Raw genomic sequence first — 24,877 nt, forward strand, 5'->3', positions numbered from 1 at the left:
ATTTCAGGATTTTCAGTGTTATTATTGTTGATTTTATTATTATTATTTAGGTTAGACATACACAAGAAAACCTTTTTATTATTTCATGTTTCAGGGCAAACTGCTTACCATTTGTCTTTCTGTTCCTGAAACTGGCAGCCTCAAAGGTGCAGCCCAGGTGTGCTTCAGAGACACCGACAGTTATGTCAGGAACAAAGAAATTTAAAACTTCAGGAGCACAATATTCTGGGAATCTATGGCGCTTCATAAAGAAAGCTTCAAAATAAGTGATGCTAGGGCTCTTCCTCCACCAAATATCTTTTTATGTCATCACAGATCAAGTTACCTAAATTCTTCCCATTTTCTAGATGAATCACCTTTCATGTACTGTTTGCTGAAATACAAAGAAAATAAAAATAATATTTGAAATAAAATCTTCTGTCTTTACGGGCATCCTCTGCCCAAAGTTACGCCTAGTTCAAACTTGAATTTGATTGCATCAGTAATGTGAGTGTCCATGTGTCTTCCCACAACAGAAAGCAAGCGCAAATCTTTACACTTTACAGTTATCCTGTGCTTTTCTTGCCAGTTGCAAAGGCAGGTAGACAGTTCATTGCAGTACACTCACCAGTGAGCTAGAGAAAAGATCAGCGATGGGTGGTGTTACGACACCGATATTCTCCTTCCTAAACAGGTAATGAACTGTCTTCTCCTCTAGCAGTGCTTGTTAGGCAGACCACACAAAAGGAACCTGCCAATTTCCATCTACCAGAAAGGCTGACACACGAGGTCGAAGCATTATTATAAAGATCTTTTTGCCAGTCAACTTCTAATATACATACAGCTCTTCGAAAAGGGAAGGCACTACATTTAAACTCTGGAGCTAAGCTTTGGGAGGAAGGTGGTGGTTAAATCATGAATCTATGTAATGCATACAGCCTTTACGATCATCTCCTAGGCAACTTCTCATGTCCGTCAAGAACAGATTTTATCCCCAGTACCCAAACTAGCGTATGGCACAAGAGCAAAGCACCTTCCTCCCCATCCAGCTCCTGATAGCCCGGCTGGAACAAGGAGGGAAAGAACACACTTCTGACTGCTCAGGAGACACCTGACCTAGCCTAAATTCATTTGTTAGGGACCCTCTACCCCCTCCTTTCTCAGTCGGAAGGAGAGGTTGGAAGGCCACTAGCGAATTAATGAGCTACTTCTCAAGAGCAGAGCTTAAGGAAGAAGTGCAAGGGAGAGTTGGCATTAAATACTTTTATCCCTTCGGCAGCTTAGGTATAAAAGCTGGTACTCCCTTCTTTGCTGTTCTCCAGAAGGCATGCCATATATCTATCACGTAGCTAACAGAGAATAAAAGAGACAGAAAAGACTCAGCTGTAACCTCCACCAAGGGCAAGGGCATTTGACCATTTTGCAGAGTCATGTATTCAGGAGCTCCTGGAGCAAGTGAGGATAAACTCACCTCTTCTTTCCCTGAAAGACCAACCGTGTAATTCTAGTTCCTCCACTAATGAGACCACAGGTGAAAATGCAGGGCATGTGACTGGGCAAACATTTAAGTCCACTGCTCAGAAAATACCCTTGCAGCAGTTCTAGCTATCACAGGAAGAGGCAAACTTACCGGAGCTCTTAGCTTGGTCAATTTGTGAGCAAAAATAAATTCACAGTGTGAACAGCAATTCCCCTGCTCGGTGTCAAGCATTAATTGAGAGATTCTGAATAAATTGCAATAAATAAATAAATGTCCTCTGACTGATTATATAAATTATAGAATGATTTGCTCATCAGGAGAAGTAAGTATGTGTATCAATATAAAGATATGTATGAATAACACATCTCTCCAAATGGCTGAATATCACTTCACCACAGCACAGACCAAATCGTCTATGAGATGCCTTCACAGAAACCAGAAGTTCACAGCACAGACCAAACGGTCTATGAGATGCCTTCACAGAAACCAGAAGTTCAAACATTTTGGAGAGCTTAGATTAGGGGGGACACCTAGAGCACATCTACAGTGCACAACACAGCGCTGTGCAGCAGCTGTATGTCTGGAAACGATACAGCCAAACCTATGCATCCTTGGTGCACAGCCAATGAGTCCTCCCGAGAGGCAAGGAAGAGCACATCTTTAATCCTGACCGTGTTACTTCCATGATCCAGGTACCTCTGAACACTCCTATACTGTGCTCAAAAGACAGGTCGAGCTCAGAGGTTGCTCAACTGTCTTTGCAGAGATCTGGGCTTTGCAGTCCTGATTCCTTTCGAATTTGGATCTTCCTTATATCTTTATATCTTCCTTATATCCTTATATCACAGTCAGATTCTGCCAAACTAACAGACTAGCACAGAATTACTCTCCAAAGGCTGTACCCACAAACAGTGCTTTGTAGAAGACCACACAGTTGTATTGCTTATGTCCAAGATGGTAACACTCCTAATGGAGGGTACTTTTCTTCAGACAGAACAAGCCTTGAAATGACCTTCCAGCTTCAGACTAGCAATGTTAAAGTGAAAGGATATAGAAATACCGTTAAACATGGTAATTTTGTGACAGCATTGCCAAGGTGACTCCTGTCACACTAAGGGAGGGCTTTTAGTCCACCATGAGCAGAGCCCTTCTGACTTTCTAATGCTGAACACGCGGAGAGAGGCCTTGCTAGCACAAGCAAGCAGGTTTGGGAAGAAAGCTGACAGAACAGATCTTTGTGGTGGAATCCTGTAATCACCCAGAAGAGAAACTTCTGAAGTATCTCAGCCCTTCCTTGAATACTCAAGAGAAGGCAATACGGTCACTTGAGTCCTGCGAGATATTCATTACTACAAGCTGAAGTGACTGCCTCAAGGAAAACAGCCTTCTACAGACGAAAGCCAGTTCATAAACACAGAATGGCCCAAAGAAGGCTTTAATTACCTTTGTGATGACTTTAAGACCAAATGAGGTAAAAGATGCTTTAAATGGAGGGAAGGATGTTTCCAAAATAAGAGGTCTCGTGCTAATTTGGCAAGAGGTCCCAAATGTACCACTTGTGTCTCCCTATTTCTTGAATAACCAGAAAAACGTCTGAGTGAACCCACAAAGAATTTGGCTTTAACCTAGACTCAAGCAAGTGTATGTATGGGGGGAGAGGAGGACTTTCCACTGACTGGCTTTGTCTTCTCTTCTCTCCCAGAGGACTTCAGAGACAGTCCTCGTGGATCTTCTAACACATTGCCAACCTTTCCTGCCTACTGTTCAAAAGACAGACAGAAACTGCTGCCATCCTAGTGATGTGCCACTACGAAAGTACAGTTTTCATAACCTAAGTTGAGAGAGAGAAATGCTTCCAGACCAGGCTGAGGTGAAGTGTCTTCCCCTTGCCCAGCTGCCCAAGGAACAGGTCTAAGCCTGACAGGACCACCTTCAGCATCACTGCCTGGACACTTTTGATGTATTTTATCTACTAAGGGTTATCACCCTAATGTAGAGAAAAGAAGCCAGGACATTACATTATCCCATAGTTGACATAAGCTCTAGTCACCTTGCATGAAGCAAGGACTGCTTAGCCTCTGCCCATCCAGAGGGGAGGAAAATGATTTTGATTCAGGGGGAGGACAGAATAAAATGCCACGTTCTAAACTGCATTTTCATGAGAATGCTCCTCCAGAAAAAATTTACTCATGTGAAAAAGGACAGCCACCTCCCTCACAGAGATTTGGTTTCTTAGTGTCAAGAGGAGACAGGTGTCAATTAAGAAATATACTGTCAGAGCCCTCAGAAAGGCCTGATCTACCAAACCACAATCAGAAGGCCACATCCAGGATCTCTCAGCCTTTGCCTGTTAACACCCCTCCTTTGCAAGCAAGCAACATAATACAGTACACAAAGCAGGCTGTAGATTTAGTGGTTTTGGCAAAGGAAGCCTCAGAGACCTCAGCAGACCCAAAGATTACTTCAGCAGGCTGTGTTTAAGATCACAGCTTTCTTCATCTGCTCTTTTCCCCTGCCCCATTACAGATGCTGCACAAGAAAACCACATCAGAGCATGGATGATGATGCCTGCCCCACATTAAGAAGAAACGACTCTTTGACACATCCCCCTTTCCTCTTTCGCCCTTTGCCCACTATGGTATCTAAGCATTTTAGTGCACGAGCCAGGCTGGGGGGGAAAAAATTGGTCCAAAACATCTATGACTAATTCTGTTTTTTTCTCCTGCAGCTTTTCATCAGTTACTACATTTTAGGCTATCATGTGGTACGGCGCAAATGGAAGTGAGATTACATAATGGAACTGACTGCTCTGCTCTATATACTTACGTTGTCACACAGGACATTTGATTACAGGATAAGCCAAAAAAGGGGGAAAACAGCAAGCACAGCAATTTCTTCCAAGCAGGGATATAATTTCGATATTATTGATACAGCCCTACATGAACCACATACATTAATTTTTGAACATGCCAAGAGCTGGAATAAAGAACACCAAAGATCAGATTCCCCCGATTCCAGAGGAGTTGTATTCCCTCCTGTGAAACGCTCATGCTGAGATCCAAAACACATATGTAGACAACAGTGGCTCCCACCCTCATGATCCTCCCTGTCCTAGCTAGCATGGGCCATCTGTTACCACTTAGCAGGCAGCCCTACTAAACACTAGATTGGTACCACTTACGTGAAAAGGATGACTTAAACCGCCAACAAAAATGCCTTTACGAAGTCTTGCCTAAATTACAGTAAGAGCAGCTTGTAATTTACCCACTTAGAAAGTATAATTTAAACCATGCCAAGTAAGGTGATAAAAGATAAGACACTAGGAACTAAGCCATAGGCCAGTCTCAGCCTCTATCTGACACCACTCATGGAGAAGGAGAAGGGGGAAACAGAAATCATGCTGGAGCACACCTAACAATTCCCTTTTTTAAGATGGTAAGACCCAGGAATGCCAGAGGAATTAATGACCATTTGCAAAATACAGAGTCCCTGCTGAACAGGGACCCTTGTCCACCAGCCCATATAAGATAAGAACAGAACAGTGACTGCTCTAAACTATCCTGCTCTGCTCTCTGCCCATCCAACCCAGCAATAGCCATTACAAGTGACATTAGGATAAAGCTGCGGTGGCGGAGGAAGGGGCCATCAGAAGAAAAACAGCCTGCCATTCACCCAAATCCACTCAGCTTCAAATGAGTAATAGGATGAACGATTGGTGCCTTCCATCAGCTGCCCCCCCGACACCCACTAGCACCAAACAACAGAATACACCTCAATCTGCGGACAGTTAAAAACCTTAATTACCTCTGACATAGAACCAAAGGCACCGAGCATTAATTTCTTCCAGACAGCCCTCACTGTGGGTGTGGGAGAAAGCAAAGACCTATAGTACAGGTTACAGAGCCAGCTCTCAGCACAAACGCACTTCTTCTTGAAGAAATCCCCAAGCTAAGTGCTTCCTCTGAGCAATAACTTATCCGACACCCTTCCCCTCACAATCTATTCTAGTTTTCAGTGGCAGCTTGGGAACCTGACTCTGTCTATACCAGCACAACTCAGCCTGAGCCCAAGGAGGTGCTAATGCATTTTTCCTGCACAAGAGCAGACTCCAGAGAGCTGCCATGCTCAAGCAGACTGCACGTTGTAGCCGTCCGATTAAAATTCATCTAAGAAAACTGCCAAGAAGTCTTCACAGTTGTCATAGCATCCATTTCACAAGTAAATTAGAGACAAATTAGTTAAGAAGTCGGTCCAATTCCTAGGAGCACTTGGCAATCTCACTGAGAAAATCTGTGGCAAAATCCACAAATCACAAAATTCTGCGTACTGGTCTTTAAACAGAGCTCCATGTTAGCAAAATCCTTCTCCATTGATGCCCACAGGAAGGTAAAAATAAGCAAACTAGCCTGTTCTGAGGTCAACGTTTAAACTCGATCCTGCTTGCCACACTTGGTACATACCACGGAGATCACAGATACTGAGCACAAAGAGGATGAGGACATTCCTAAGTTAGCCCACCGTTTCCTTCCTTTGGGGTGAGCGTGTCAACAAATCCTCTTTACTCACCGGCCAAATCATCTTCCAAATTAGAGGCGGATATCCATTTACAGAAATGTGCACTTACTTCCCTGAAGGAAGCCACCCTGCCCAATCCGTGAGGGCAGGAGAGGTGCCTGCATCGTTCCCAGCTGCAGACACCCATGCAACTGGTGGCACTCACCATGCACTGGCAGCTCTGCTCCCTCTCCCAACACACCGAGCAACCTGATGTGCTGTTTGCAGTGCATCGTGTATGCAGCTTCAGAATAAAGAAGCATCGCAGCCTGCCATTTCATGGCTCAGATACAGCCAACCGCTCCATCCAATAATTTCTTTCTACGAGCACTATTCATTAGACTTCTCAGAAATACTCCCTGTACTCTACAAACTACCTTAACAGCAGGGAAAATTCAATTTTTATTTCAACTTGCTATTCCTGCAATTGAAGTACGACGTCAAAGTGAGCCCTACTATTAATAATGATTACAGTCAGGGGCTTAAAATAACTGATTCAAAACGGTGCCCAGTTTGACTGCCAAACTGTTCCTTAGACATCTTGCTTGACGTGCATCAGTGTCTCCTTCAATAAAATGGGCATAACAACTGTTATTTTTCACATACTACCAGTGGAAAACAAATCTGAAGATTTAGTTTTCCCCTAAGTAATTACCCAATGCCTCTTAAGAACAACAGTATTGTAAAAAAAAAAAAAAAAAAAAAAAAAAAAAAAACACACATAAGGCATGACCATCAATGTTGTCACAACAACAGACAAGAAAAAAAAAAACAACTTATTAACCTAATAGGAGCAGCCAGGCTCCATTTTTTTTTTCTGATTTTAATCCAAACAACGTGCACTCTGCCATGCCCTCTGATTCTGGTCATAATACTCAGCATTTATTCACCTACCAGCTGACTCATGCGTGATCTCACAGCACACTATCTCATCAACACATCTACAGATTGAGTATTTTGCTCTCGTGTTTTTCAGTTTAGGCTTTGGTTTTATTGAAGTTGCAATATTTTACACACAATTCTACCTCCTTTGGTGTCCATCTAAGCTCCAGTAGAAACACCACCCTGGAGAAGCCCAAATCTTCCTGCAGAATGGTGCTGTGCTGCAAAACCAAAGGGCAAACAAAACAAGCCTAGAGACCTAAGGTAGAACGTAACAAGTCTTCCATCTTGACAGTTAAAGGGGAAAAAAAAAAAAAAAAAAGGTTTATCCTGCTTTGATATCCAGCACAAGAATGAGTAATAAAAACCTCCCAATCCCAACTCTAATTCTGCCATTGACCCTTGAGGGAAGCCATGACAAGCCACAGGCTGTCTGCTGCAATTTACTAATCAAGGTTGGCTTTGGCAGATGGACCTTAGTATCACAAGCCCCAACAAACTGAGAAACCACTGACTATGTTATGGATAAATATCTTCAAACTTTGGTGTGCTAATTCCACAACTACTAAATTGACGAGCCTCCTTTGTTTTAAATGAGTGATGTTATCTTCTCTCTACATGGCTTTGTGACTTCCACGTCATCCTCACGAGCAATGGACAGCAGGACGGAGAAGTTCTATGTTCCTCAGAAACTACATAGATATGGCAAAATAGTCTGAGTTAGGAACAGAGCAGGTACCAATGGCACCGCAGGTTTAAGATCACATTTACCCACTTTATTTTGAGGCAAAATAAAAAGGAGCAGGAGTGAGTTATGGGAACTCTGTGGTATCCAAGTCAGAAGAACATTCTGTTTCTCCATACCTGAATATTAACCATGAGAGAGTTTTAAAAACAATCAGCTAACCACCTAGGACAGTCTGCTCATATATGGTTCCCACTGATTTTAAGCAGAGCAAGATGACCTTGCAAGATATTTTATACATTTCATATGGACAAGCCTCTGTCTACCCACACAGTCATCAACCTCAGCTGATTTAATTCTTAAAATGTCATTTCACATCATATGCTTTTGCTTAACAGTACAGCACTAGTACCAGATACAGAGCAAATATGCTTTCAGAAGGCAAACGTTACTGCTAACCAAACTCTGGTTTGGGTGTACAACTGGCCTGATGAGGAATTGTGCTACAAGAAAAAAGGTTAACTGTCTGTTTCTCATCATTGAGGTGGTTCTTCTGTCATTACCAGCTTGAATGTTTGCCTAAGAGCAAAGATTCAGAACAGAATTTTGAAACTTTTCCTGAAATCCTTCAGATGTAGAGGCCTGCCATATTATGTATTTTATACATTCAGCAATGCTGGAAAAAAATAGGAAGTCATTTTGGTCTAACACCAGGAATGAAACAGCAAAGCCCAACATTTCATGAAATTAAAAGAACAAATCAGTGGTTGCAACTCAGCTGCATTCTTGATCATTTTGGGACTGCACTGTTCTAGGAAACAGCCCAGCTCCTTACTTTAATACTGGATATCCTTCAGGGTGCAGGGATGAATCCTTTCTGGTCCCTTGGCAATCTGAGGTCAATGACTGAGGGGGGAGGGAATACTTTAAATCTGATACTTCTGTTAAAAAATAGCTATGGAGCAACATGCTCAGGTTTCGGTACAACAGGGACCCAGTGTGTTTTAAGCTCAAGAGCATACGTCTCTCTGCATAAGTACTGCAAGTATATCATGCCAGCTCTCAGAAACTGAGGCAACTTTTCCATATCATTTTGGACAATTTCACCAGCTGAAAACTCTCTCTCCCACAGACATTTCTATTTTAAGCACAACTACATTTCACGAAAGAAAGCAAGGAGCTGTTGCCTACAAAACACAAAACTCATGGAAGTGGGAGGTTTTATTTTTGTTGCTGGTTTCAGTTGAAAAAATAAAACAGAGAAAAAAACAACACATAATTGTGGGATGCAACACTCCATTTACGACCACACTCCGTTTGCCCGGCACATCTCCTGCAGCTTGCCTCTCCTCAGGATGGCGAGCACCGTGGTACAGCTGAGGTCCAAAGGCTGCTTGCTCACCCCTGGGCTGTGGAAGGGACCATCTCATCCCATCTCACACGCCTGCCCTGGCCAGCAGAGCCAAGGATGCACACTGCACAGCAAAAGCGTTGCTTTGGAGTAGCAGAAACAAAGGGAAAAGACTTGAAAAAGAACATTTTCCCATAAGAAAGTATTTACCTACAAGCCTGCAGGCAAAGAAGCACCATCATACACCATCCTACCAGCAAGAGGTTGCCCAAACACTCCTAGAGCACCGCAGAGCTGCCACACATGCCCAACAAGCACAGTAAGGCCTTGCTGCCTCCTAGAGAGGCTGTGCGCTGCCTTGATCTTACCAACCTGGACAAAAATAACTCAGTAATGCCGCCCCTGCAAACCACATTTTTTTCCTTCTTGAAAGGTGTGACCTTCTGTCAGTACATCCTGATCCAACCCCTCTGCATCACTCCTTGCTTTATGAGAACAGGGAGCAAGGAATAAACTTGGGCTTGGCCTCTATGCTCCTCTATGCTCTATGAAACAATACCGAACCACTCCTGATAGCCAGCTCCCCAGCGTCCTGGGATCCTGATTCCTTCCTCAAGAGTCTTTAAACTGCACTTGCATGTGACTGGAAGTCTGCAGGTGAGGCATAGATGGTCTGTAAGCTGCTCTGGGATAAGGGAGATCAATTTAAGCCTTTACGTCATTTTGCCTGCATAGTTTAACTCAGCAACTTTTCCTAAAGCATACAAGAAAGAGAAGCTCAGTCCCAGACAACGTGGAAGCTGATCTCAACATTAGCTAGCAACTGCAAACTGTATCTGCATCAACTGACTTAAAAAACAGTATCAGTTAATCGTAAACAGAGAGGAGGTAAAAAAACACCTCTAAACAGACAGTAATATCAGCTGCTGGGTTCCTATCAGACATAAAATTTACAGGTAAATGTAACCACACACTGCAATCAATGCACGCCACAGAGCAGGAATTATCACATGTAGCACAGAGCAGCTGCAACAGCAAAAATGACCACGTCATTGAGAAGCAGAAATCAGGCTGAACTTCAACATACTGAGGCTAACTTACTGGTATTTTGGTTTCTTGTTTGTTTTCAAAGGGAAACAGAAGTGACATGCACTTAATTATGTTATAATTCCAAGCCTAATTAGAGCCATTTAGATGTTAAGTACTGTTGAAGTGAATAGCATACAGAAGGATTGAGTGCCCATCTTTTCTTCTGCCACTATTTGCGTGGAAAGTGTCCTCTCTTATATCTTAACCTATTCTTGTATCTTAACCTCTTGTATCTCACCCTAATAGAAGCCGCAATTTTCCTGACAGATTTCTGGTGTTTTGTCTTCTGATGCAGTGGTGGTTCAAGGCACTATTAGGGAACAAAACAGAAAGCATGGGATACTTCCCCCCACTTTCACCATACTGGAAATTTGCACTAATCCTCAATCACACGTAGCTTTTGGAGTTCCTCCACACCTGTTTCCATGAAGTATGTATAATGTCCTTCCTATTTTCTTTGGTGGGGTCAGAGTAGAGCATCTGACCTTTCACACTGTCCTTCAAACATGCACAAAATCCCTGGCATACGTCGCTGCAGGCTGTGTGAGGCCTGCAGGCGCAGGCTCCCCATGGCTGCTATGGACTTCCCTCTCTGGTTCGGGCCCCAAGCCCCGGCCATGACTTTGAAGCAAAGGAACTCCACACATCATCAAAAGGGCAAGCCTTGGTTCTGCCTCGTTGGACTGATTTAACACAACTCGTGACAAATGGTGATCCTATAAAAGTGGCCTAAGTTTAAAGTTTAGGTCCAAAGACAAATGTCAACGTTATCTGGAATATTCCGGAACTTCTTGTTTCTTTGAAGATTTTGAGGGGTTTTAGGTCTTTTTTTCACAGACAGGTTCCATCTCTGAGAGGACTACCTCCATCAAAGATTTCAAGTTTTGATACAGCTCCAATTTATTTTTATAAAAAATGACAAAGATGACTGGTTTTTTTTTCATATTCCATTGCCAAAAATACTGAAAGGATTCTTCTAAACACCTCAAAGTCCCTGCCAGAGACCAACCCATTGGAAACTCTGTCCAAATAATAAACGTCTTCAAAAGCTACCAAAGGATTAAATCAGCACAATCAAGCTGAAACTTCAGTTGCAGGGAATGTATTTAGGTCCTTGCAATAAGAGTAATTTCTAGTGTACTGGGGATTAGCTGTAAACATACCTTGCTGTAGGAATTTAGCACAATTTTCTGCTTCCATGTACTATTTCCTCTGATGCGGTACTTATAATCTGGTCAGGAACAAGTTCCTGAGGAACTTGTTAGTTTCACCTATAACTTCAATCCTCTGGCATCAGCAGACGTGAGCTGCCTGTTTCTATCCAAAGGCATTCAAGCCCAAGGGATTATCGGGGGAGCTTCTGCGCTTTCCAGTTTTAGGGCAACGTAGGGGCTCCTCTTCTTGTGATATTCACAGGGTTTCACCCTCTCCTCCCCTCTCATCCTCCTCTGCTACACGATGCACACACACCAAATTTCACCTTAGGTCTGCTCCCAAGATCCACAGACTTTTGCAAATTAAGTCCTGCACCTCATTATGTCAAAGGAGCGGTGACTGCCTGAGCTCCGCATGGCAAGGCAGGGAGATGGGGAACGTGGGGAAGGGGAGGGAAGGGGGGGCACTCGCTCCTTTTAAGGATTTTAGTACTGTCCCCAGAACTATATATATGGAAGAACATCTGGAAAACATCTTGCAAAATGTTACAGGGAAAATACGGCAAAATTAATATTAACAGCGTATTAACAGCATCTCTTGGGTTCTTTTATTGCAGCTCCTAAAAGTCCTGTGGCCTACTCCCAGAGCTCAAAGAAGCAGTTCAGCTATGAAATAACGATAATCCAGCAAGACACAAGCATGCCATGCTTCGTACTGTGCTTCACAGGCCCTTTAGTACACCAGAAATTTAAATGCTTCCCTCTCGTAACCCAGAACTGCTATAAAGACACTCTCCGCAGAACATGCAAGCCATCTGCCCACCATGGTGAACGAGAGCTAAAATAGGAAAGAGGCCTGCTCCACAGATATGAAGGATTTGTTCTCTGAGACATGATTAAATACTAATTAATAATGATAAGCCTAAAGAAATGGCACTACGCAAATAAAAATGGCTTTATGGTACCTGTCATCTGCTCCCTACAGTCTCCTCTGGAGTATCCTTCTAAACATTTGAGGTTCTCAATGCACTGAGGTCAACAAGATTTTCACCCACAGATTTATTGGATGAAGAACAGATTCAGTAAGTACTACAGTAAAGCTAGCATCTCTGTAACAAATCACATTGGACTTAAAAGCACGTGGAAGACTGAAAGAGATGTTTCTACAAGCTTACATGCACAAACAGCCTCTATAGATATTCATCTATTAACTCATTTGCACATAAATTTGTAGGACAGTTGCAACAACAGAAGAAATGATGATAAAAATCCAGGGATGAAGACAACTAACAGTACCAGGTAATCTAATTTACTTCCCTGACAGCACAGGGAATTGATAAATAGTCACATAATGAGAGATCAAATCAGATTCTTGGATCCATTTTAAATTCCCTAGGTTTATCTACGATAATTGCCTCCATTTCCTTGACAAGCAAGTCTGGCATGAACCAGCATCCAAAAAGAAAGGACTGTATTGCTTTCTTGACCAAAAAGTACCAACAAAACCTCCTGAGTACTCTTCCCTAGAATCTGTATAGAAGCTATTTAGACCATACAGCCATTTGCTTAGAGCAGGAGCGAACAGTAAGCAGCAGAAGTGTTTGCTACACAGATAGCAGTACTCCACAACACCCCTACCCTGTCACCTGCAAAAGAGCAAGGACTTCTGCCACTGCTTGGTTATGAATCCACCCTACATCTTCCGAAATATAATGTAAACACTTCAAGTCGAGCACTATCCCTATTCACCAGTCCAAACTGATCTGTTATGCATAGCAGTTACCATCCCCAAACTAGAGACTGTCCAGATACACACACCAGGATCACGGTGTAGCAGGTAGCTCATCAAGACAGCATCAGTTACACAGACAGCAAGGGAAGAAGGAGCATTTAGCCAACAGCAAAGTCAACTACACTCCTAAATTAGGTTTTCCTATAACACTAATTTGCACCACACATACATTTTCAGAGCATGAACAGGCATCAGTAATGCAAAAACTACGTGGATTTACCAAAGGATCTGCTCCCAAATAAAATCAACTAGACTTGGAAAAGCAATTCTCTGCCAAGCAGAAGGACATTAGGTCTGGAGGCCCAGCAACCTCCTCCCAAAGCCCTCCCACCCAGGCATCACCAGGGGCCGGTGGGGGACCACCAAAGCACCCCTCCTGATGCAGCCGCACAACTTCTTGCAGAGTCCAAGCCTAAGTCACAACTTTTTCTTTTCTATTTACTCTCACTTAACAGAGTTGTCATGCTGGCATGGCTCTCAGGTTGGACTGCAATTAAGGGGCTTTTATGCAACAGTTTTCATTAAAAGAAAAAAATCCCACCCCAAACCCCAAAGCTAAAACAAGGTGGATGAGTACCCCAACAGGGAACCTAGAAAGCTGATTCTGGAGCTATGTTTCTAAACACCATCTAGTCCTTTTTTTTTTTTTTTTAATCTAGTTATTTATTTAACCAACAGAAATCACCTTAGGCTGTGCTCACAAGAAAACACCTTTATCTTTAATCTTTCATGTATGCCATTATGTGAATGGAATGGGAAACAACCAAATTAGGGAGGCAACTGCATGAGGTTTGTGCCCAAACAAGTCCATCGCACATCAAGTCCATCAACCTGCGGATAATGTACATTTTTGAAAGAGTGATTTTCCTGGACTTCAGATAAATACGTACAAAAAATGAAATTTCTCTCCAAAAATAGAGCAGCTTTGCAGTCAACAGAACCACCAAAACACACAACAATCTAAACTACATGGGAAAGCTAAAACATTTCCCAGAATATTTCCTTTATAACTCTTCAAGCAATTAAAAAATAAATAAAAGAAAAAATATAAGCATGATGAGAGAGATTAAAAAGACCGGATACATGCACAAACCAATGCAGAAGCACTGAAAAGAAGTTCTGGGGAGAAAACTGGTAATTCTAATAACCCAGCTGGACATTCATAGTAAAGATGACTAATGCCACTAGTAACTCAAAGGGACACAAAAAGTTAATGCCGTATTATAATGAACAGTCTGAACTGCTGTATTTGAAGATGGGTCAGCAATTCAGCCATAAATTCGCATTACAGAGCAGGCCATCATGCTTGATCTTTGTCTTGGGCATTTCCCACAAAACGCCTTTGAGCTCTCAAAACCACACGCGAATGCCACCTCCTCCAAACCACTGCGGTGTGAGGATCGGGTCAGTGCAGCGGTGTCAGAGAAGCCCCAGAAGCTGACAAGGAGTGGTGAAGATGGCCCCAGGCTGCTGCCAGCCCTGGTGAATGTGGAAGGAATGACAAAGGTGCTCCCACCCCCCTGCTGCTGACCTCCTTTTCTGGGAAGCCTGCGAGAAGAGGGAGATGCAGGGGCTGCTCTTCCAGATAGAATCCCCCAGGCCCCTGTAACAGCAGGGAGCACCCCTCCTCACGGGACTGAGAGTGTTTTACTTCACAGGGCCATCTTCTGGTGTAGCATCCCTGTGGCAGCTGGAGGAACTGGCTACCAGGAAGTTTAATGCTATGACAACAAGTAATTCCAAGCTATCGTAAAATGACAGCGCTGGCTGTGGCCTCACAAACAAGGGACACTTGCCTCTCCTGCCACACTCCAGTCCATGGCTCTCCTGTGATCTGCTAACCTCCACGGGGAGGTACAAGGACTCTAAGGTCCATTTTCTAATCAATTAGAACTTGGAAAACCAAACTGCTGTTTTGCAAATAGATACCTTAATCTCAATTTTATCGCATTTCAAAGGGCAAAACAAGTTCTAAGAACCCAATTTAGTATCTCAAACATTGATCTTGGTCTGAAGATGCTCTTCAAATCAGTGAACCGCCTTGCAAAATATCTGAATGGAAACTCTATTTGCATGCTCTTATTGCGTTAATTAACCTCAAGAATCCCCCATACCAGCAGAACAGTATGAACAAAGCACTCATTTGAGTGCCAAGTGTCTCACAGGACCTAAAATCAGAAGCTAATCACCTTGCTACGGGGTCTGTTTGGGACAACAATAAGATTTGTGTACAAGAGGAAAACCATTTTCTGCAGAGGTATGACTTTAAGGACCAGTGGATGCACGCCTAAAGCTCCTTCTCAAAACACTCTGAGGCAGGCTGTTAATCTGATAACAAAATATATTCCAAAGCCTTTACGATGTCACACTAAGAATACATACATTTTAAGACATCAGTCTACTTAAGAACTAGATAAATAAAAGGTTTAAAAATTTTGTTCCCATATAGAGAATACACTTTGAATTCTAACTCAAAATTCATCTTCCCGTAAAAATAAGGCAGGTGATATCTCAGATTTCTATGCAAGCAATTTATGATACCCAAAAGGAAAAAAAAAAAAGCTAACAACCAAGCAGTGTTTTTACTGCCTTTTTTAATCTACTGGTTCCAAACCAGATGCATTCGGTACAGCATTCTGATTAGGAAAAAAATGGCTGTTGAATTTTTATTACTACGTCCCCTAAGGAGCAAAAGCAGTAACCCTAGGCATTTAATGTGTACTATGAATAACAATACATACGAGGACATAAAAAGCTTGTTATCTCTGTTTATGGAATTTTTCTACCATGTTGATACGTTTATAGAAAGAAGTTGGGAAATACGGTGAGGGAGAGGAGAGAAGGCTATCAAAATAACAAACACTGTTAAATAAAACCCATTTGGAAATGAACAAGCTATGCGGTACGAAACATGAATAAGCTGCGTCTCTTCATTACCACCCTGCAGCTCCCATGTAGTCAGCGAAGCCTCATTTAATGCCTCCACTAAAAGCCTTCAGCAACATACATCTCACCCATTGATAGAAAAACGCAGCTCAGATTTAACCCTGACAAACTATCACTCATGATAGGCACAATCTGCGCACACAGATTTTCTTCTTTCATACTCAGTGTCAACGCAGAGAGTTCCTTTCCGGCGTTTCGAAGCAGCTCCCTGGATTCAAAGAGGAGCCTTCTCTCCTGGTCCCCTTACACCACAGTCCACAGCCACCCGGCCAGACACCCAAAGGGCTCCCATCGCACATACCTCCCTGCCGCGGGACCGCTCTCCTCCATGCGTTATACTGCGACTCCATCCCCCAGCAAGAGAAAACAGGGAGCTCCTCGAAACCCATATGAACCGCAGCTAAGCAACGCGGGACTTTCTCCTGCAGAAATTGGCTTACAACCTCCCCAAAAAACATGGGGAAGCTGTCCGGTGAAAAATTCTACAGACCAGCCATTTGCAGCACTGGTTTGTTTTGCTTCCAGTATCTAGATAAATCCAAGAAATCAAATTTTAACATAGCTCCTTTTGTTGAACCCTTCCCGTATTTTCAGCTTTGAGAATTCATGGGGACCAAGTTTCAGTTACTCTGGCTCTGGAGCCAGTAGCATGCGAGAATAAAAAGAGCCCCCCAGAAAATAACTGAGGGGCACTGAGACAGTGCTGCACATCCCCCAGCTCCCAAACTCACTTGCAAAAAGAAAAAGAGGATACAGTCAGAGAACACCATGTTTCTGCTGGACTCCTGGCAATAGGTGGAGCCTGCTCCAATTTATATTAAGTGGGTCGATTCAAACCCCAAAAAGGGGCCAAAACTGTGGATTAGTTTTTGTTCTGCCATGCTGAAAGGGGGGACCCATGACAAAGACTTGGGGTCTGCTGTCAATTACTCTCGATCTTTACCAAGCCTTTTGTTGTCTTCTCCCACTGAGATCCGTGTAGGTTCCCCTAGGTTGGTGCCCTGGGAAAACAGACACACCACAGAGCACGATGGAAAAAAAGTCACTTCTTTTTTGCAGGTCTCTGTCTCCAACTGTTCATTTTCCCCCTCCTTCTCCAGGGTCGAGGAAGGAGACAAACAGACAAACTGACAGCTATCAGGCTTTAAGTGCCTGAAGAGCCACTAGTGGGCCATGCCCTTGGGGAAGACTGGGATGCATGGGAGCCTGACAGCCTCTTTAGAGGAAAGGGATTTGCACTAGAGCATCCCACCAGCACAGGCTCACTGCTGTGGCCCAAACCAGATCTCAGCTGTGTTATTTACCCTGCGCAGTCCCAGCTGTCAACCTGGCCTGGCATCAGCACAGCCTGCAGCGCAAATGCCCTTAGCCAGCTGCTTGGCTCCCCGTACAGTTCTCTCTTTTTTAATGAGATTAGCCTTCATGAAATGTGCTGGCTCAACGGGCACGACGATTTAAGCCCTCCGTTTAGTCGGGGTGTAATGGATAACAGCAGTCACTTTTAAAGAGACGTCATTTGTAAAGACACTGCGAATTCACCGGAGTTCCTGCAGCTGCTCAGTCGTTGCTGGAAGAAGAGGGGCTTCTCATAGAGCCGCCGGGATCAGAGCGCGTGAAGGGGTGAATCCTCACCTTGTGGTATGTACATAAACTTAGCAGCCTGCCTACCTGTGACCGGCATCAAGGATGTCAACACCAAAATCCAGCAGATGATCCCAGCTTCCTATCCACTTCAGTCATCGCACTGCGTGGTTACCACAAGTGTTATAAAAAGAAGGGTGGGTGTATTAAATGCGTGTGGGGAGAGGGGGGTCTACAGCGCAGGATCCTGCCGTGAGTATGGCTCAGCAGAATGACTTTTGGTTGGTTTGGGGGGTTTTTTGTTTGCAAAAGCATATGGAGTCAAACCGGACAAGTCATAGAGGATATAAAGTATTATGGCGATGCACAAGCAAGGCTTTGTTGGGAATAAATTTTTAAGCAGAAGGACGAAGAACCGAGTTACCCCGTTTCACTGCCACTTTCCCCAGCACCGAGCCATTAAAAAATGCTCAGAGATAAGCAGCCTGCCTTGCTGGCAAGCGACGAATTCGCTCCTCGGTGATGCGCAGCTGCCGGTCCCTAATGGCACACAGCGGGGCCATTCCCCTTCGCCGCCGCCGCGTTCCCATTAAAAGCTCTTTTTAATCCCCAGCTTTGTGCCGGCGACGTGCTGAGTAACAGGCCGGGACGCCGCCAGCATCCCCCACCGCCGGGGCTGCCCGCACGACCCCCGCCGCCCCATTAATGCATCTGGGTCACCGGGGCGGGCTGCGGGGGGCCCCATAACGGGTTACGAAACGCTGGGTGGGCACCGGGGGGGGGGGCAGCAAACACCGACGGGGGGCTCGGGGTAGGGCCGGGGGCCGGCGACTTTCCTCTGGGGCGAGAAGAGGGGAAACGCGGCCGGGGCACCGCGCGGTGGGCAGGTGGGGGCGGCCGGGGGGGGGGCTCGGCTCGGCACGGAGGGAGGAAGGGAGGGAAGGAGCACGGGAGGGCGGCGGCCGCGCGGCCGCGCCGCACTCACCCAGAAGACGAAGGAGTAGATGATGAGGAGGGTTTTCAGACACGTTATCACGGGTTTGGTCTCCATTCTCCTCGATGCCATAATACTGAGATCCCGGCTGCAGGCTGGGCGCGGGAGGGAGGGAGGGAGGGAGGGAGAAGGGAGGGAGGAGGCGGGCGGGGAGGCGGAGGGAGCGGGAGGTGAGCTCAGCGCTCGGCTCGCCCCGCCGTGCGGCTGCTCGCCGCAACGCCTGCCGACCGCAGCCACACCCGCGGCCGCCGCCAGGGGGAGAGCGGCGAGACACGGCCCCGGCCCCGGAGTTGCCCCTGAGGGAGAAAATGTCTCCCGGCGCCGCTTCCCTGCGGGAGATGAAGGGCTCGGTGCAGAACCTGAGGGAGCAGGGCTCCCCCAGGTCTCCTCCCGGACACCTCTCGCCTTGGCAGCTCTTGGGCTGAGGTTTAGTTGAGTGGGATTTATGGGTGCTGCCTCACAAGAGCAGGTCGTGAAGCTGGGATGCTGCTGGGGCCAGATCCCTAACCTCGGCTTCGCCACAGCCTCAGATCTGGACTCTGTCCGAAAACTCTTCTGGGCACTGAACCCAAGCCTAAGTTGACCAGAAGCCTCGTACCGAGCTTCAGCTGGTACCGAGCTGGTTCGTCTCTGCTGGGCCAGGATGGGCCCCAAATGGCAACACATCCCAGAAAAAGAGCCCCTCAGGAGCGAGCCTGCAGCTCATTACTGTCACAGCAGCTGTCAGCTCACTGTAGTACCCAGCAAAGGACGGGCGGCATAGAAATAACCATATTAGTCTAGGAGAAGAATGGAAAGGGAGATGATCCAGCAGACCCTTAGCAGCACAACAGCTTGGATCTTGCCTGCCTTCCCTGGATGGGGATAAAAGGGGCTGGTGGTGTGGCTGCCACTGAGAAAAGCTCGCTCAGAGCGAGTGTGCACATGCACCCTGTGCCCACATGCGCCTCAGTGACCAGAACTGCTGCACCAAGATCACGGGCAGGTGTGAAGGGAAGGCTTTCGGGTTTTCCTTTCCACAGTTCATGCTTTATAGGAGGGTTTGTGTGCATTGAAGTGAATGCCGGAGTACAGCATGCCCCTCCTAAATGGTGCGCCTGGACACCCCCAGGGCAGTGCTCCAAGCTATACCTCTCACTGCATTACAATCGAAACAAGGTCAACCTACGCAGCATGTCTCCTCAAGCTACAGAAAGATGCAGTTCACACAGCTGAGACATATCAAGGTGATAAACCACGCTTTACCATTCAAGGGACAATGTTTAGCAACAGAGAGAAAAGAATGGTCCCCAAGCAAGCGCTTTTGTAATACGCAGAAGTTTCGCAATGAAGAATGGGGCAAGATTTTGCTGGGTTTGACTTATGGCTTTAAGAGTTGGTTATTTTAATGGATAGCCTACTGTTTGCAGAAACAATGAAGGCATTTAAAGGATGCTTGGAGGGGGAACATTCTGCAGGAGCTACTGTTTTTTGAAGCATTCACCACTTTTGTGGAAAATTTGTATGACAGATGCATAAATCTTTGTTGACTTGGCCATTAAAATGTAAATAAGTGCAGTAACTGCAAAAAATTATATTGACACTAACAACAGTTATAAATATTCACTGTACAAAAATTACTGTAAGATTTTTGACAGAAAATAGCTAAGCAAGAGCAGGAGAGACTTAATCTGCCTGCCCCTCACACATGGGCTTTAGAAAAGATAAATGCTGCTGTTACAGGCTGGGGGACAGTTACCATTTATTTTGGTAGCTATGGTTGTATCTCCCCTCCCCTTCACGTGTTTTTAATAAAGTACAAACAAAACATAATATCAACCAGAATTTACATATCCACCCAACAGAAAGCTATCTAGGTAGAAGCAGATTTTAACACAGGTGACAGCTCACATTTTTGCCGATAGCCTGCCATTTTAGCCCACTCTGTTTTGTAGTGCCTAACTTGAGATACTTAAGGTGTCTGAGCTTAATCTTAGGCATCCTGAGAAGTGTTGACCATTAAAATATTGGCTTCCATTGCATGGCAGAGAGCAGCACAGACTAAGTGACCTTTTTTTAGAAGCAGGTGTCTTCTGCTTCCCGGGACTATCAAATGTATCATCTATTTCACATCCCAGGGGCAGAGGTACAGCTTAGAAGCAGAAGAGCTTAGGGGAAGGTCAAGCTGATTTTGAAAGAAACATCAGTCCCTGAGTTTTCTCACAAGGATATGTCAGGGATTCGAACTCCATAAATGCTTACAGAGCCTCCCTTTCCAAGGTTGTTAAAACCCACAGAAGGTTTCAAGCCCTTCCACCAGGGAACCAGAAAGAAAGCAGAGGTGCAAGGAGTCCACATCTGGCAATGTGGCTCCTTCCTCCACAAATGTCAGCCTGTGCTCCTCGAGGGGACGATGTCCTGAGAGGTGAGAAACAGAGACTCTGCTGTCTCCACCCTAACCTACAGTCTCCTGCTCAGACTGCATTTGGAAAAGCACTGAACTGCTTTCTGACATATGGTGAAAAAGCATAAACTTTATTGGATGTAGATGCAAATTTTGGATTAAAAATGAGAATGTCGGAACAGAGCTGGGCATAAATCTGTCTGGTTACAGTAAATACCATTAAAATGTGACAGAAGCACCAAAACATCAAACATCTTAGGCTTAAATGGAATTACTGAACAAGTGCTGGCCTTTAAAACAAGTTTACCTTTTAAAATTATTTTATTGTATTTTTGCAGATTTGGGAGCGCTAAGCGTTTCTTGAACAAAGCCAAAGCGAGTCTTTCTGAAGCAAAGCACATTTTCAGTGCTGAAATCTGTGTTTGCAAAGTTAGGAACATAATTGCTCTTTACATCTCCCTGTAGAGAGAACATTCTTGTATTTATTTGAAAAAGGACATTTTTGCCTAGCTGTGTCATTTGAAAAATATTTCTTTAAAACACCAGCAGTTTGCAGGGGATTCATCTGACAGTCAGTGCCTATGAGCTCCTTTTTCTTCATAATGCACAGGGAATATCCTCTTTCTTCATAAGTCTTTCTGCAGCACATCAGTCTAGAAGGAACTACGACAGGGAAGCATCACATTATAGAAAGCAAAGATGAAAACTTTCATCCTTACCTGAACCTAACACTGTTTATTTGATGGTTAAATAGAAAGTTTCTGGGGAAAGTGATGGGAAGATGTAAGCAGCCATTGTATCAAGTGTAATAAGGCCTAGCACCTTTCTGCGGTTACAGCAGGTGTGAGGAAATCCTGTGCTTTGTTCTCTTCATGCCCACTCTGGCTTTCCCCAGACTCCCTGTGGTGCTGTTTAAGGTAAAGACTGTCACTTCTGTCATCCTTTACTGGGCATTTAAGCTTTCAATCCATACCTGATTTGGCCTCTGCTGATACCAGCAGTTTGGTTTGTATTTTAATCCTTCTCTTGTTCCTTCTCCCTCCACATCACCTGTCAGTGGCTGTCCTCAGCCAACCAAATCTTCATTGCAGATTAAAGATCAGCTGTTTGAAACAATGCAGAAAGCAGAGGAAAAATACAAGTCCAGCAATTCTGTAGCACTTGTGCGTCTCCGGTAAGTTCAGATAGCTCTGTTCAGGCCCCATGCAGACCTCTGTGTTGTACTTTGGTCTCTTAAGAAAGCAGAGCTCTTGCACAGCAGCCATAGCTTTACATGGCTTGTAGCTGCCTACTTTTGGCAGGTGCGTCAATGAGATCAAGCTGTCAGGCCCAAGCTCCAAAATGAGTCTTATAAGGAAGCCTCAGGCTTTATATATTGCCAGGGAAGCCATGGAAGGTATGCGGCCAATCTCAGAGAAAGATTTGTCAGAAGAGAACCCGTAAATCAGGAAATGCAGTGTTGATGAAGTCAGCTGAGGTACCCCCCCTTTAAAAATGACAGATTACAAAGATCCAGTCTCCTGCAGCATAAAGACAGTGGAGCAAATATAGACATCATCTTTCGTAGCTTGGCAACAGGTATGAGTTAGGATGAAACAAATACTGAGCCCCGATTTAGAAAAAGGGGCTTTTGGGATGGCATTGCTTTATTGAGAGACATAATGCAACCTACAGATGATGAGCTAGTAGTATGTGCTTACAGAGAAAGTAGAAGTAATGCTAAGAAATCTGTTTAGAAAGTGTTAGGATGCTTTACAAGAATATACATCATCCTTTATGAATGATGCTTAGTAAAGTAAGGATTACGTTGTGCCAGAAAGGGATGTCAAGGGAATAAGAATTGAGAGAAGTAGGATTATGAGAGAAAAACAGTCAAAGGACTGAACTTTACACCTCTCACAACTCAGACTAACCTCTTATAAGATAAAAACTGGTACAGATGTTGACAAAACTGTATTAAAGGTTGCACTTTGCAGCTCTCATTTTGAAACTTTAGCAGGTTTGTCTCCAAAGCCAACCTGCTGCTCTGTAATGTCTTTGAACTGACATATTTTCATTTTCAGTGTTAAAGATTCTTGTATTTCTATTAAGTTTAGTATAATTCAACTATTTATTTATACCATATTATTTTGGGTTTTGATGTTGTTGTTTTGTTTTTCTTTTGTTTTGTTTTTGCTTTGTTACATGGTTGTGAAGTTTTGGAAAGGTTTTTAGTCCTCAGCATGAGGTTTCTCTAGAGCAAGTTTTTCAAACTCTTCCAGTCCACACTTTTGTCAGCTTTGCAAAGGCCACATATACTTTTCTTTGATGTTCCTCAATGGGGGGGAGACCCTGAAATCATGGCCCATTCTTCCTACCTGTTTTCCCTGCCTGCTTCCAATCCCCCTCGTAAATAAGAATGCCCATTCTACACAATTTTAGGGAAACCATTGGTAACACGTGTGTGAAGGCAGGAGAAAGTGTGGGGTGGAAGGATGTCCTTCATCCCATTTACCTTCAGAGCAGGTATGGAATAGCTGGCTTTTTTCAGTAATGTCAGTACAAATATGCTTCTTTTCATAAGTTTTCCTATTTCTCAGCAAATAGTTTGATTTAAAAAGGGAAGTTTCTAGCATTTTTTGTAGGCAGGGAATCCTGATGGCCTGCGATGATTTTCCTGATTACTCCGAATCTGTGCAAAGTGTCCTCGCTGAAGGGAGCAGAACAGAAATACATTTTTGACTAAGCATAACTGCAATAACAAGATAAATTAAGATGACCATCATTTGCAGAGAAACATTGTAAGACTTTGGGTTCTTGGAAAAGATTAGAGGTCAGAAAGCAAGAAAATACACAAAGAATATATTATTTCAGGAGAAGCATTATTATCTCTTCAGATTATGTTAGTTTTGACACATGGCAAGAAAAATGGAACCATGAAAGTTTATAATCTTCATCTTTAGCAACCAGCTGACAGACAATTAACGTTGCACATTTTCCAAGTCACTCAGATTGGTTTATCACACTCTATTTTCTCTTTCTCTCTCTCTCTTTTTTCTAAATATACAATTAATTTATCTCTTTGTAGTTCTGAATACCAGCACTGGGTTCTGCCCTGATATCCCTGGAATACCTAGAAATATTCTTAAAGTCGTTAGGTAATCTACAATTACCTTGGAAGGAATTATATTATTTCTTCTTTTGAACTACAATATGAGGGTTAAGAAGCATTAAGAGGTCCTCTTGTCTATGTTTTGCAGTTATTTAGCTTCTGTCAAGAAGGGCAGGTGGAGCAGCACCTTAAAATTTCAACACTGCAGTATTGAAAATTGTTAACATTTTCCTCCTTTTCCCATCTTGACTGTGCTGTGACTTGTGTTCACTAGGTTACTCCTGAGTCTGCCCTGAATTCAGCAAATGCAGGGAGAACTTGGGAGCCTGGCCTGTTCTCCAGGGTAAAAGGCTGGTCAGCCTGACCATCTGCAAGATCTGCCCAGCCCCATCCCAGCAGCCATCAGCGGGTAGGCAGGGTAACAAACCAGTAGCCTAGGCTGCTCCTAGTCTGTTTCTCCAGCTGTGGACATGGGATTATTTGTGTGAACCATATTTGTGTCAGCAACCTTTTGGCAGTGGCCACTCCAGTTACAACTGCTTGCATTTGCAGTGTTTTTCCTTTGGTTTTGGAAAAGTCTTATGTTCCCCGAGGCTCGTTTCTCCTTGCATGCTTCTCCTGGTTCTCCTTCCAGAGGAAGGGAAACTATAACCTGAGCCTTGTGCAGGTATTTAAGCAGAAAGGCAATCCTGAATGTCCACAGTTTATGGATATTGGGATTGGGAAAGCTCAGGTGTAAGAGAGCTAATAGACTGTGTACTTTATGGATGTTGCAAGAGGGAGCTCAGGATGTGGAGCTTCCACTGAACTGGAAAGCATCATTACATTAGTGTGACAAAACAGTGTAGGAGGAGGAGAAGCAAGGTAGGAAGATGATCATGTCAGGGACCTGCTAATTATGTGGTTAACTTCAGGA

General features: G+C 44.2%; 1 protein-coding gene across 2 annotated transcripts in view; it reads right to left on the reverse strand.

Annotated features, from left to right (window-relative positions):
- TSPAN7 (tetraspanin 7) overlaps window positions 1-18,703 on the reverse strand; it is a 94,432-nt gene extending 75,729 nt beyond the window's left edge. Inside the window, exon 1 of one of the 2 annotated variants that reach the window (XM_035542272.2) lies at window positions 18,479-18,703. In XM_035542272.2, coding sequence (XP_035398165.1) covers window positions 18,479-18,559 — 81 coding nt within the window. In that variant the 5' untranslated portion in view covers window positions 18,560-18,703. The remainder of the gene's footprint in view (window positions 1-18,478) is intronic. The other variant, XM_035542273.2, reaches the window with a different exon arrangement.
- Window positions 18,704-24,877: the final 6,174 nt, after the last annotated feature.

Source organism: Cygnus atratus, chromosome 1 (assembly GCF_013377495.2).
Source record: "Cygnus atratus isolate AKBS03 ecotype Queensland, Australia chromosome 1, CAtr_DNAZoo_HiC_assembly, whole genome shotgun sequence".
Classification (NCBI taxonomy): Eukaryota; Metazoa; Chordata; class Aves; order Anseriformes; family Anatidae; genus Cygnus; species Cygnus atratus.